This window comes from Coregonus clupeaformis, chromosome 19 (genome assembly GCF_020615455.1).
Source record: "Coregonus clupeaformis isolate EN_2021a chromosome 19, ASM2061545v1, whole genome shotgun sequence".
In the NCBI taxonomy this organism is placed as follows: Eukaryota; Metazoa; Chordata; class Actinopteri; order Salmoniformes; family Salmonidae; genus Coregonus; species Coregonus clupeaformis.
Genome location: NC_059210.1, coordinates 54,216,156 through 54,231,522, shown reverse-complemented (window position 1 = coordinate 54,231,522; position 15,367 = coordinate 54,216,156). Strand labels below are relative to the sequence as shown.

Below are 15,367 nucleotides of genomic sequence, written 5' to 3'. Positions count from 1 at the left end.
TATTGAAACCCGTCAACCACTCGTCCCCCTCTCTGATCCGGACCATGTGATACGCATTGCGTAGGTCTAGCTTGGTGAACACCGTAGCACCCTGTAAGGAGTCGAAGGCAGAACTCATCAAGGGCAGGGGATACTTGTTCTTGACCGTGATGTCATTCAACCCCCGATAATCAATACACGGTCGAAGAGAGCCATCCTTCTTACCCACAAAGAAGAATCCTGCCCCCAGGGGTGATGACGAGGGACGAACGAGACCAGCAGCTAGGGACTCCTTGATGTAGGTCTCCAAAGCCTCACGTTCAGGTCGGGAGATACTGTATAACCTTCCCTTGGGGTAGACAGCTCCAGGGAACAGGTTGATGGCACAATCATATGGTCGGTGGGGAGGGAGTGACAGAGCCTTCTGCTTACTGAAAACTTCCCCAAATCGTGATATGTCTCGGGAACCAGGGACAAATCTGGGGGTTTAGCCTCAATCACCTGACTGGGAACCGAATGGGGGCAGGCAGTCTTGAGACAGTTAGCATGACAATCAAGGCTCCAACTCGTTACCTTGCCCGTCACCCAATCGAACGTGGGATTGTGTTCCTTCAGCCAGGGGTATCCAAGGACCAGAGGAACATGGGAAGACGGCAGAATGAAGAATGAAATCATCTCAGAATGATTCCCCGACAACCGCATCTTAACCGGTTCAGTCCTCATCGTGATACGTGCCAGACTACTGCCGTTCAGAGTGGTCGCTTCAATGGCTTCCGGCAATTGCTCCTTGGAAAGCCCCAGCTGTTCCACCAACTCGGCATCAAGAAAGCTTCCATCGGCACCTGAATCGATAAAAGCGTTAATCGCTAAGCTCTGATTCCTGTTCACAAGGGTAGCCGGGAAACGGGGTCTGACAGAGGTACTGAGAGGTTGAAACTGGCTCGCTAAAAGTCCTCCCAACTTTAGCGAGCCGGGCAGTTTGACGACCGCCGGGAACAAGTGGAGATGTAATGTCCCGAGCTACCACAGTAGAGGCAGCAGTTGGTCTTACGTCTATGTTGACGCTCCTCCTTGGTTAACCCGTGCCGCCCCACTTGCATGGGTTCAGAATCGGAGAGAGGACCTCTCCACTAATCCTTTGTGGTGGAGAATGATCGACGTGTTCTGGTCCACCACCCGACCCGACTGGGAACTGAGAAGCTGATCGATTGGACGGACCCCATTGCTTCTCCCTCCTTCGCTCTCGGACTCGATTATCCACCCGAATAGACAAGGCTACCAAGCTGTCCAGGTCACTAGGCTCCGGATAGGAGATCAACTCATCCTTGAGCTGCTCCGACAGACCCTGGTAAAAGGCCGCTTGCAGAGACTCCTCGTTCCACCCACTCTCCACAGCCAACGTCTTGAACTCGATCACGAAGTCGGCCACGCTGCGAGTTCCTTGGTGAAGCGAAAACAGGCGCCTAGCTGCGTCCCTCCCTCGGACGGAATGGTCGAAGAGCTTCCTCATCTCGGCCGTGAACCCCTGGTATGAAGCCATGCAGGGGTCTTGTCGTTCCCAAACGGCTGAAGCCCACTCCAGCGCTCGACCACGCAGCAACGCAATCACAAAGGCTATCCTAGCCTTGTCTGTGGCATAAGAGTAGGGCTGTAGATCGAACACTAATCCACACTGCATAAGGAAGGAACGGCATCTTCCCAGCTCCCCTCATATCTATCCGGCGTCGGAACCTTGGGCTCACGGAAGGACACAGCTCCAGAAGCGGCAGGCGAGATGGGTGAAACCGGTAGTGGATTCTCCACCGGAAACTTGCGTTGGTTCTGGACCTCCGTCAGACCGGTAGAAAGGTTCCGAACTGACAACGCGATCTCCTGTAGTACCGTGCTATGATGGCCCAACATCTTCTCCTGATGGGTAATGGCATGGCGAACAGAGTCCAGGTCCGCTGGGTTCATTACTGGCCGGATCGTTCTGTCACGAGTTGCTAAGCCAGAACCCAGAAGCAGACCAGGACAAGGTAAGTTGAAACGAAGGTGAGTGTTTATTACAAATTCAAGAGTGATGCTGAATAATCCAGGGAACAGAGCGGGCGGCGTTGATTAGTTGTTGGGGGTGCAGTGGTTGATCCCATCCTGGGTCGGCAGCCGCCGACCACCAGGCAGAGGTTGGATGAAGGTTCCGGACGGGTGACTGCAGATGGAACAAAACGGGGTAAGTAAGCAACCAACCAACAAGGTGCAAAAACAACAAAACTAACGCTAGGCTCTAAGACTGATACTCTGGTAAACCTACTGTTCATGGCTAACGATCCGGCAGGGACTGGATGTTAGGCCAGAGCCTAAGAAGGGTGATGATCAGGACCAGGTGTGCAGATTGCTGATGGGATGCAGGTGCGGAAATCAAGAGAGCTCCCCGGAGCGTTCCCGAACCCTCGGGAAACTGGAGATCACGAACAGAAAAACTAGTCACCAGACAGGACCCGACTCAGACTGCCGGGATCGTTACAGATATAAAATAAAGCTTTTTCAACTTTAGGGCCACAGTATAAATTACTTTAAATTAACTTGTTATACATAGCCTAGTCAAGTGCATATGCAATAGGCTAGTCTGATTTATTAAATTGACCTAATCTATATAGGCCTATTATATTGATCAACTTGTCAGCAAAGGAATGCCTTTCAATTTGACAACATATTGTTTTCCTTTACACGATTTTCCTTTCTAAAGTTAGGTGTTAGGCAGACTATATGGGAACAGCTGCTTCTGCTTGAGCAAAATAACTACCAGGGAGAAAAGCCCGCGCACAGATGTAGTCCTTCTAAAGAACTACAGTACGTATTCATCTCTTCCGCGTCAACAACAAGAAGTGGGCCAACTATAGTCTACAATCAAATAATAACGAGGTAAGTACTAAAAGGTAAATAGATACAGTAGGTCTGTGTAATTTTGTTCAAGCTGTAGTTACTGCAAGCTGCGAGTGACTGCCGTAAATGTGTCAAACTGTATCAGTTGTGATCACGTGCAACCTTCAATGACAGAATGCAACATTGTAGCATTATCAAACACCAGCCTATCGTATTATAATGCATATTTAAACATATTAAACGGTCACACATTTTGGCATGGGTTATTTGATAGCTATTCCCATATTTGTTTAACTCCAATCCTACGATCAGTCGAATTAGGCTACTTTATGTGACAGAAGCTCAATTCAATGTAGCCTTCACTTCTAAACTGGTGTCGGTCGGTATAAGGCTGTTAAGTAAGATTTATCAGTCTCTGTCAACTACATTGCTTGGACTGGACACAATCCTTAACATACATGAAATAATTGTTGAATTATATGAAAGGAAACAGGCAAAATACTATTTCAAATTGGACTAGAAAATATAATACAGTTGTATTAAGCTATACCTCATTAGACAAAAACTGTAGGCTATCTGTACAACTTAATGACTCAGAAATGTAATAATCTTATTCAGTAGTTGTCCCATTTTTCCTTAATAATTGTAGTATCCATAATTATATAAGCCATAACAGTAGTACGGTATTTTTTTTATTGAGGTTACCTTAATTTATGTCTGAAATGAATAGTTAATTTTACAAGCATGTTGTACTCTTTTGGAAATTATGGCAGAATGCATCAACACAGAGCTTGTACAGAATATTCTGGATTTCTCTCTATAGTGACATGAATTATTACATAGACCCAGACCCACATGATCATCAACTATGTCAAGGTTAACATATTGTATAAAATATCTACTGAATACTGAATGTTTCTCACAGTCACAGAAGAAGCATGGACTTTGATGTTCAATATAAAGGCTGATCGATTTTAAAAGGCAACTCCACCACTTTTCAACCTGATTATCATTATCTCCAACCCAATACCAGTGTCTACATATGTGGAAATTGTGCATTTCTACATGTTGTAGAAAAATATATAAAGTTAAAAAGTTCTACCCAATGACATCATCAAAAGTTAAAACATTTTAAAAACAGTGATTTTCAAACACTATGAGATTCGTGGTGACCTGGGGAGTAAGAACATATCCTCTCTCTGGCTAGAAACTCGTTGCAGGTTTTGAAAATCACTGTTTTTCTTACTTTTAATCCTATCCTGTGATGTCACAGAGAAGCATTTTTTAGGACCTTTCTTCTTATCTTTTTAACCACAGATCACATATGTCACACCCTGGCTATGGGACTCTAGTTGTTGAGCCAGGGTGTGTTTGTTCTATGTGGTGTGTTTCTATGTTGGGGGTTCTAGTTCGTCTATTTCTATGTTTTGCCTGAGTGACTCCCAATCAGAGGCAACGAGTGTCAGCTGTTGGCTGGTTGTCTCTGATTGGGAGCCATATTTAAACTGTCTGTTTTCCCTTTGTGTTTGTGGGTTTTTGTTCCGTGTCGGTCTTTGTTACCGTTGGACGTTACGAGTCGTTTATTGTTTTGTTCGTGCTTTAATTAAATAAAGTCTAAACATGTTCGTTCAACACGCTGCGCATTGGTCTACTTCTCTCCCTGACGATCGTGACAGAAAAACCCACCAAGACTGGACCAAGCAGCGTGTCCAGGAGCCATCACCAGGGAGATCGCTAGCAGATCTCCGTGGCAACCTCGACTGGGTCAAGCCTAGTGAGGAGCAGAGAGGGTGGACTTGGGAACAGTGGAGGAAGAGTCTCGACTGGGTCAAGCCAAAGGAGGAGCAGAATGGCTGGAGTTGGAAGCAGGAGAGCGAGAGTTGGGCGAGAAATATAGAGGCCTGGCCCACGGGGAAGAGAGACCCCCAGAAATTTTTTAGGGGGGGCTAACGCCGTGGACGACGGGCCAGCAGGAGACCGCGGCAGAGCGGCCCAGCGGATTGGCAGAGGAGGCCGCCAGGTTACGGGGGCCACTGGTCGAAGAGGGGGTGGAAGATGTAGAGGCACGGCGAGAGGTACTGGCGTGTGTTGCCAGTCCGGTCCGGCCTGTTCCTGATCCCCACGTAGGGCCAGTGGTGTGTGTTCCCAGTACGGTCCGGCCTGTTCCTGCCACTCTCACCAAGTGTACGGTGCGCATCGCCAGCTCGGCCCGGCCCATTCCTGCTCCCCGCACCAAGTCTGTGGTGCGTTTCGTCAGCCCTGTCCGGCCCGTTCCTGCTCTCCGCACCAAGTCTGTGGTGCGCGTCGCCAGCCCAGTCCGGCCCATTCCTGCTCCCCGCACCAAGTCTGTGGTGCGTTTCGTCAGCCCTGTCCGGCCCGTTCCTGCTCTCCGCACCAAGTCTGTGGTGCGCGTCGCCAGCCCAGTCCGGCCCATTCCTGCTCCCCGCACCAAGTCAGTGGTGCGCTTCGTCAGCCCGGTTCGGCCCGCTCCTGCTCCCCGCACCAAGTCAGTGGTGCGTTTCGTCAGCCCGGCTCGGCCCGCTCCTGCTCCCCACACCAAGCCAGTGGTGTGCGTCGTCAGTCCGGCACGGCCCGTGCCTGTTCCACCGGTGGCGGGTCCGGCACCGGTCAGGTGCTGCGTCACGCCGGAGCTAGAGCAATCCGCTCCACCAGTGTTCAGTTCAGCTCTGGTCAGCAGGGCCAGACCGGACCAGGGGTACTTTGGGGGGTTAGAGAAGGAGTGGGGGTCAAGCCCGGAGCCAGAACCGCCGCCGAGGAGGTATGCCCACCCAGCCCTCCCCTGTTTTGCTCTTTTTGGGGTACTGTCACACCCTGGCTATGGGACTCTAGTTGTTGAGCCAGGGTGTGTTTGTTCTATGTGGTGTGTTTCTATGTTGGGGGTTCTAGTTCGTCTATTTCTATGTTTTGCCTGAGTGACTCCCAATCAGAGGCAACGAGTGTCAGCTGTTGGCTGGTTGTCTCTGATTGGGAGCCATATTTAAACTGTCTGTTTTCCCTTTGTGTTTGTGGGTTTTTGTTCCGTGTTGGTCTTTGTTACCGTTGGACATTACGAGACGTTTATTGTTTTGTTCGTGCTTTAATTAAATAAAGTCTAAACATGTTCGTTCAACACGCTGCGCATTGGTCTACTTCTCTCCCTGACGATCGTGACAACAGATCATGAATATGAGGTTGAAAAGTGGTGGAATTGCCCTTTAACAGAGATATAAAGGCAGATGAAAAGACTTGCTCAAATGGATAATTGTTTGAAAGATCTTATTAGTCATATTTAAGAAGTTACCTTTTTAGACAAGTGCTCTGCAGATCTGTACTGACTATCTGGATGACTCCCAAAAGGCACCCGATTTATTCCCTATATAGTGCACTATTTTTGACCAGGGCCCATTGGGCTCTGTTCAAAACTAGTGTGCTATGTAGGAAATGGGCCCTGGTCGAAGTAGTGCACTATATAGGGAATAGGGTGCCATTTGGGACACAACCTATCTGTTGTGCTACATGTCTGGGGTCAGGATTGGGAGAGGTAGAGGAGGGGGAGCCAGCTGTAGTGTAGAGAGAGAGGCTGTTTTCACTCTCATTATTATGTGTCAGTGGAAAAACATCTCACCCCATGTAATATAATGAAATAGCCAATACAGTGCTGAATCAGCCTAAATGTGTTGTCCTGCTGTTATCTCTCTCCACTGTGCTGCATGTTGTGTATAATTGTCTCAGTAATGATCCTCTAGTGCTCTAGTGTATAAATACAACGTAGATTACAACTGCATGCACTGTAAATATAAAACAGAAACATACGCTCCTCTGTTTATTGTGTTATGATTAAGCTTATCAATGTGCCCTAAAACCAATAAACCTGAGAAAATTGATTTTGGAAAGTTGTTTAATTTTAGTCTGGTAAACCAGACTGAATGAAGCTACGGTCGTGTCTACACTTGACACTTACAGTACATTCAACTTCTGCTATCAGAATACGAAGTCGCTTTGTGGTTTGATTGTGTTCAGATCTGGCTGACGACTTCAGGAAGTGGTCAAGGATGCATTGTGTGCTGATTTCTCCTCAGTCTGGACGCAATCAGGCTACCGAAAGCGCATACAATGGGCGACATCATCAGCACTCCTCCCACAAGTCTCCAGAAAACGTGTGTTTTGGGACAGAGTCACCTTTTCATTATACAGTGGGGGAAAAAAGTATTTAGTCAGCCACCAATTGTGCAAGTTCTCCCACTTTAAAAGATGAGAGAGGCCTGTAATTTTCATCATAGGTACACGTCAACTATGACAGACAAAATGAGATTTTTTTTCTCCAGAAAATCACATTGTAGGATTTTTAATGAATTTATTTGCAAATTATGGTTTGAAAATAAGTATTTGGTCAATAACAAAAGTTTCTCAATACTTTGTTATATACCCTTTGTTGGCAATGACACAGGTCAAACGTTTTCTGTAAGTCTTCACAAGGTTTTCACACACTGTTGCTGGTATTTTGGCCCATTTCTCCATGCAGATCTCCTCTAGAGCAGTGATGTTTTGGAGCTGTCGCTGGGCAACACGGACTTTCAACTCCCTCCAAAGATTTTCTATGGGGTTGAGATCTGGAGACTGGCTAGGCCACTCCAGGACCTTGAAATGCTTCTTACGAAGCCACTCCTTCGTTGCCCGGGCGGTGTGTTTGGGATCATTGTCATGCTGAAAGACCCAGCCACGTTTCATCTTCAATGCCCTTGCTGATGGAAGGAGGTTTTCACTCAAAATCTCACGATACATGGCCCCATTCATTCTTTCCTTTACACGGATCAGTCGTCCTGGTCCCTTTGCAGAAAAACAGCCCCAAAGCATGATGTTTCCACCCCCATGCTTCACAGTAGGTATGGTGTTCTTTGGATGCAACTCAGCATTCTTTGTCCTCCAAACACGACCGAGTTGAGTTTTTACCAAAAAGTTATATTTTGGTTTCATCTAACCATATGACATTCTCCCAATCCTCTTCTGGATCATCCAAATGCACTCTAGCAAACTTCAGACGGGCCTGGACATGTACTGGCTTAAGAAGGGGGACACGTCTGGCACTGCAGGATTTGAGTCCCTGGCGGCGTAGTGTGTTACTGATGGTAGGCTTTGTTACTTTGGTCCCAGCTCTCTGCAGGTCATTCACTAGGTCCCCCCGTGTGGTTCTGGGATTTTTGCTCACCGTTCTTGTGATCATTTTGACCCCACGGGGTGAGATCTTGCGCGGAGCCCCAGATCGAGGAAGATTATCAGTGGTCTTGTATGTCTTCCATTTCTTAATAATTGCTCCCACAGTTGATTTCTTCAAACCAAGCTGCTTACCTATTGCAGATTCAGTCTTCCCAGCCTGGTGCAGGTCTACAATTTTGTTTCTGGTGTCCTTTGACAGCTCTTTGGTCTTGGCCATAGTGGAGTTTGGAGTGTGACTGTTTGAGGTTGTGGACAGGTGTCTTTTATACTGATAACAATACATATATATCACAACAATTTATTTTAAATACAAATGTTACATTTTGGGGATTGTGAAAACTGCTTTATGAATGAAATACAGTTAAGTAATGAGTCATTAGTCCATGTCCTTAGTAGAGTGATCTTCAAATATAACAATATAACAGCAGCATGGTGTGTGTGTGTGTGCTGTCACCTAAGATAAGTGTGTCAGTGAATGTGAATATCTAGTAATTAGCTCAAACAGGTGCCATTAATACAGGTAATGAGTGGAGGACAGAGGAGCATCTTAAAGAAGAAGTTACAGGTCTGTGAGAGCCAGAAATCTTGCTTGTTTGTAGGTGACCAAATACTTATTTTCCACCATATAATTTGCAAATAAATTCATAAAAAATCCTACAATGTGATTTTCTGGATTTTTTTTCCTCAATTTGTCTGTCATAGTTGACGTGTACCTATGATGAAAATTACAGGCCTCTCTCATCTTTTTAAGTGGGAGAACTTGCACAATTGGTGGCTGACTAAATACTTTTTTTCCCCACTGTAATGTTGGAGGAAATATGTTCCTAGCATGTGAGGAACGTGTTTGCTGGCCTCATAAATGCTAGCCAGCTAGCTAATATTTATAAACAAATATTTTTTGTTTGACTAGAGTTATGCTAACCCGTTTGCAATTCCTCATATTCATTATCTCTAGCTACAGAGGTTAGCTGGCTAGTTAGCTACAGTAGTTAGCTACTGCCATCAGTTGTTGTTGTGTTATTGTCATATTTTGCCTATTCCACCGTTTGTAGAATGCATACTGTCATTTGAATATAGTGCGGGTAAAGGGAATCCGGACACACTGCGGACATGGTCGATACATTTAAATGTAGGTGTAGATGCATGACGCGTTCAGAATTCCATGATCAGAACTCTATGATCAGAATACTAAAGCTGCATGAACTATCAAGTCTAGACATGGCCTAAATTAGTTTGGTTTCCAAGCTATTGTGATTAAGGTTCAAAGTGTAATAAACTGCTTTAATGTGGTTATCATATATTTCAGAGGAATTTACCATTGAAGAATAACTGGTTTGTAGATACACCTACAGTATATTCTGTCTTAAAGGGGCAATCCGCAATTCAAACAGTTACAAAGGTGACACCCTGCAACTGTTTTTGTAAACAGCTGAGGGATGGGGTAGGAAAAATGTAACAACTCTCAAATTCATAGACAGAGCTGTGGATGCAAGGAATGACTATCCATGATATTAAAATTATAGTTTTAACTAAGTTTTGAGGCTATATAGTGTTTAAGTTTACAATTGCATTGTTCACAAACATTGGAGTAAAATAAACTTATATTTTAGGTTCTGGTAGGATTTGACAGTTGAACTAAGCTCATGAGACATAAGTTATAGTCTTCAAGAATCAATCGGTATCATTCATTAAAAAGTAAAACCATTTATGTATCAATCGCAGATTGCCCATTTAAGTTATAAAAACAGTGACTTTATGTATAATTAGCTATGAACCTGTGTGATGTATAGGTCACGATGTTCTGGTTTATGGTAGGAAGATTTTAATTTATACTGAACAAAAATATAAACGCAACATGTAACGTGTTGGTCCCATGTTTCATGAGCTGAAATAAAAGATCCCAGAATTGTTCCATACGCACAAAAAGCTTATTTCTCTAAAATGTTGTGCACATATTTGTTTACATCCCTGTTAGTGAGCATTTCTCATTTGGCAAGATAATCCATCCACATGACAGGTGTGACATATCAAGAAGCTGATTAAACAGCATGATCATTACACAGGTGCCCACCTTGTGCTGGGGAAAATAAAAGGGGACAAATAAAAGGCCACTCTAAAATGTGCAGTTTTGTCACACAACACATGTCTCAAGTTCTGAGGGAGCGTGCAATTGGCATGCTGACTGCAGGAATGTCCACCAGAGCTGTTGCCAGATAATTGAATGTTCATTTCTCTACCATAAGCCGCCTCCAACGTTGTTTTAGAGAATTGGCAGTTGGCAGTACGTCCAACCGGCCTGACAATCGCAGACCACGTGTAACCACGCCAGCCCAGTACGTCCACATCCGGCTTCTTCACCTGCGGGATCATCTGAGACCAGCCACCCGGACAGCTGATGAAACTGAGGAGTATTTCTGTCTGTAATAAAGCCCTTTTGTGGGGAAAAACTCATTCTGATTGACTGTGTCTGGCTCCCCAGTGGGTGGGCCTGGCTCCCCAGTGGGTGGGCCTGGCTCCCAAGTGGGTGGGCCTGGCTCCCAAGTGGGTGGGCCTAGGCCCACCCATGGCTGCGCCCCTGCCCAGTCATGTGAAATCCATAGATTAGGGCCTAATGAATTTATTTCAATTGACTAATTTCCTTATATGAACTGTAACTCCGTAAAATCTTTGAAATTGTTGCATGTTCTGTTAATATTTTTGTTCAGTATAGATACATTTCTACCAGATTAGATGACTGTTTTGAATCATGTAATTAACTCTATGACATTCTCGTAGATCTGAGGGGTATACTACAAAGCAGGACCAATGAGTTAGCCAGCTAACTTTGATTAACAGCCAAAAATAACTATTGATTTTATGGTTCATTAAGAAAGCTATTTCTTAGATATATGTTTTTGGTTGTTATGAAAAATCCATGCAGTATTTTTCTTGATTAATATACAAGATAATATTAAATACACTTAATCTTTCCTAATTTCAGGAGGCTAATGTAAGTCGTGAACTGTTATTGTTTTGTTGTTCTGCTTGTGTGCAAATGTCCTTGTGGTTTCTGTTGGTATGCAGTGTGGTGATGTTCCTGCTTATGAAAAGAAAGTGGGTTACTGTGAAACAGACTAGTTTATCTGTAAACACAGTTAGATTAATCTGACAATGATTTTTCCACTCGTCTGCTTTTTTGAGTTATGAGCCATGCACAGCTCAAGCATAACCAAATGCACAGTAAAGGCACAGATAAGCAATCAATGCTCAAACATAGCATATTTATTTTTCACCAACTGTGTTTCATACGTCACAAAATTCAGAAACACAGAACACTGGCATTCTATCTGCTTAGTCTCTGTCTATTGACCTGTACATGCTTTTCCAGAGTGTACTGTTCTTCTATCTTTAAATGTCCTTTTTGTGTTGCCCCAATGTCCTGTCTGTGCCACACATTGAGTGTGACTGAATGTGACTCAGTGTGTGATCATCTGGCCTGTATGTTCCTCTCAGAGGGTTGATCATTCAGTAACACATTGTTCCAGAGGAAAGGGCAGACAGGACAGAGGAGGCTCTCAGCCTCAGGGCTCTCTCTAAGCAGGGGAGGGGAAGGGTGAAGAGCTAGCAGGAGGTTTGGACAAAGCTTCTGCTGAAATGAATCATTGAAGGAGAGGTGAATGTTACCTTGGAAACCACAAACCTGCAGAGTTTGAGAGAGTTGAAGTAGGCCCAGTGCACTGAATATGTGTTTTTCTTATGTAGTGACATGTGCGTCAATCTACAGTAAGTAATATAATAATTTAAAAAAACACAAAAACAAAGCAGGCCTAAGCACTCAAAATAAATGCACAAACTGAAGGAAAATAACTTAACTTGATTAACAAACGTAGGCTAATGACAGGAGGGTAATTTAATAATAACAGGACTCGTGATTAACATTTATACCAACATTAAAATCTTGGTATAAAGTTAGGCTTGTTGGACCAGATGGGTGATCGTAAGTCATGATTAGCCTAATTCAAGAGCAACTGTCGCCATTACATAACCTGGCTAGGTATAACTTGTTTGTATTTTACAAGCACCTTTCACCTGCTTTCTGTTCATGTCTTAAGTCATGATCTTGTCTATTTAAATGCTTTGACTTCTCATTGCAGCCCCATACATAGGCCTATTCACACACACACCTTCTCTTCTCTCCATAGGAGCTCTTTGGCCGGTGGTAGTTTTGGCCTGAGTTGGTGATCGGCATCATGGAGGTGGTTATGAACATTCTCAAGACACCAGCGCCAAGTGGGGTGTCTGTGACCCTGGGCCTGTTCATGATCTTCCTGGCTCTGCTGTACTGGTAAGACAATGTCTAGTCTAGGTCAATAGAACAGATCCAAAACTCAGTATGTATTGTATACAGATGTGTCATGTGTGTATGTTGGTACTGTATGTTCTTTTCAGTCTAGTTGGGCTATAAACTAATATGATCCCACTATGGAAAGGGCAGACTCTCACGATCACAATGGTGTTCTCCGTTTTCTACAACCCCTACAAGTGTCACGGGACTCGTCTGAAGGTAACCCGGTACCGTAAAAAAAAAAAGAATGGAAGTATGGAAGTAGTTTTGTGCCAACAAAATGTGGGTTAAATATGTGTCAAACATATTTAAAACAATTTTAAAAACATGTTTGAATATTTTGGGGGGATACCTACAGGGGTCCTTAAATTCAAAATCAAATAGCTAAACGATCCATGATAGCTTAGTAGTTAGTTCACAGAAGCTGGCATATTTTACATTTACATTTTAATCATTTAGCAGACGCTCTTATCCAGAGCGACTTACAGTTAGTGAATACATATTATTTTTTATTATTATTATTTTTTTTTTTTATACTGGCCCCCCGTGGGAATCGAACCCACAACCCTGGCGTTGCAAACGCCATGCTCTATCAACTGAGCTACATCCCTGCCGGCCATTCCCTCCCCTACCCTGGACGACGCTGGGCCAATTGTGCGCCGCCCATGAGTCTCCCGGTCGCGGCCGGCTGCGACAGAGCCTGGATTCAAACCAGGATCTCTAGTGGCACAGTTAGCACTGCGATGCAGTGCCTTAGACCACTGCGCCACTCAAGAATTAGACTCACATATCACTGTAATTGTAGGGTGTTCAGACGACACACACAAAAAGTCCTCAATTCAGGATGAGTGCTTAATCAGCATGCACCTGTCAAAATAGAATGTGCTTACTCTCAACTCTCATCACATCTGACGAAAAGTGAGAAAACGACTTTGCAGAAGGAGCACGTTTAATTTTAGCCCCACATTAAACAAGGACTAGTAGTCGTTGAGGTCAGCCATGCGAGATTGATGCTCTGTCATACAAAGGAGCGAGAGGGCCTGACAAGCATGCTCTTCCTCTCCTTGCAGAGCACGGAGACTGACTGAACACTGTTCACTGCTCACTGTTGTGGAAATTTAGTTTTTTGTAGAGCAAGCATAAAGCCTGCTGTTTGTGGTATCCCGGTGATACAATCTTAACTTGTTGGTTATACATTACATACTGTAGGTTTCCACTTCAGATGTATTGCAGTATCAGACACCATGTTGAAACTGTTGGTTTTAAAGATGCCCACTACAGACACAAATACACACATGCAAACACACACGCACACACGCACACATGCACACACAAACACACACACACGCATGCACGCACATACACACACACACACATACACACACACACACACACACACACACACACACACACACACACACACACACACACACACACACACACACACACACACACACACACACACACACACACACACACACACATACAGTAACACTCGGTTCCACAGAACAAGTAAATTGCTGTCTGTTGGCAAAGCTGCAGCTGCCATTCAGTTGGAGCAAATCAAAGAGTCTGTTTTATGTAAGTTACCAAATTAAGATTTATACTGTATCTCAGGATGAAACTAGCCCGCATGAGGGGCCGTCATGACACCGGGGTTAGGAATGACCAGATTTAGGAGGGGCAAAGTCAATTTGTCTCTGGCACAACTCCATGTAGACATAAGCCACATTAAAGAATTAGACTCGCAGTTTAAATGTTGCTGAACTGCAAAAAGGAGAGGTTGCGTCATTTAAACGTCAAGCGTCAATCATGTCTCACTAGTACGTTTGCACCCATCTAAACTGCACAAGGTGTTCTCTGGGAAATCATAATGCTGCCTGGTTTGCTGTGAAGTCCAGTACTTTTCCATTTACTTCACATAAATACTCATACTCTACACGCTCAAAACGTCAAGGCGTGTTAATAATCTTTATCTCCAAGAAATGGCTTATTCACAGTTGCGGCACTGCTGGCAGTTTTACAGTTTGTTTCAATTGCTAACATGCATTGGTCATAACTGAAGTCACATTGTCAAAACTCTTCACACAGTCAGCGAAACAGAAGTGTATGTGGACCAAACTGCGAATCATTTTTCATTGCTTTCACACAAAATGCATTCAATGACCACATTCTCTGAAATCCATTAACTCTTTTCTCATTCATACTCCACCACCTGCAAAACCATATATTTGCAGCACATTTTCAAATGCAAACACACCGTTTCCAAAACAGTTAAAAACACATTCAAAACAGAATGATGGCAAATGTCGTGCATTTCTGCAGTCACCAGACAGCCCTGGAATTTCAGGAATTTGTTTTTTGTTTCAACTTTTAATTTTTCACAATTAAATTACTATATGCAAAGATATAGAAAATATAAAGGCTATTGAAGCAAATTGCTGCATTTCTGAATCATTATTGTTACATATACTTTAGTAAAGTCAATAAAGTGAAAAGGTGTTATTCTTATTCTATAATGAAATACTGATTTATGTGAAAAATCATTCAAACGTCTAAGAGAAAAGTTAATCATTTATGTAATGCTCCCTGTTGTTAGTGTTTTTTAGGTCAGTGTGTTATGAGTGACAATGTATGCTTTCTGAGTGAGAATTGTTGCCAGTGTTATGGTCGAACAAGCTTATTTTGAGACATGTATGAAGTGTTTTGGTGGTTTGAGTGAGTTTTGGAGGTGAGATTAACTGTTTGGCCAAGATGCATTTTGGTAATGCAGACAGTGTGAAGAGTTTTGAAAAAGTGGCTTCAAATCAAATCAAATCAAATTTTATTGGCCACATTCGTAGAATACAACAGGTGCAGACATTACAGTGAAATGCTTACTTACAGCCCTTAACCAACAGTGCATTTATTTTTAATAAAAAAGAGCAGAAGTAAAATAAAATAACAGTAGGGAGGCTATATGTACAGGGGGGTACCGGTGCAGAG

The 15,367-nt window shown here is 43.9% G+C and overlaps 1 protein-coding gene across 1 annotated transcript in view; it reads left to right on the top strand.

Annotated features, from left to right (window-relative positions):
• The first annotated feature begins 2,664 nt into the window (after positions 1-2,664).
• The window catches only part of LOC121532280 (thromboxane-A synthase-like), a 134,345-nt gene continuing 121,642 nt past the window's right edge, over positions 2,665-15,367 (top strand). The window contains 2 exon segments of the mRNA XM_041838127.2: positions 2,665-2,883; positions 12,240-12,382. Of these exon segments, the coding sequence (XP_041694061.2) occupies positions 12,288-12,382 (95 nt within the window). The 5' untranslated portion in view covers positions 2,665-2,883; positions 12,240-12,287.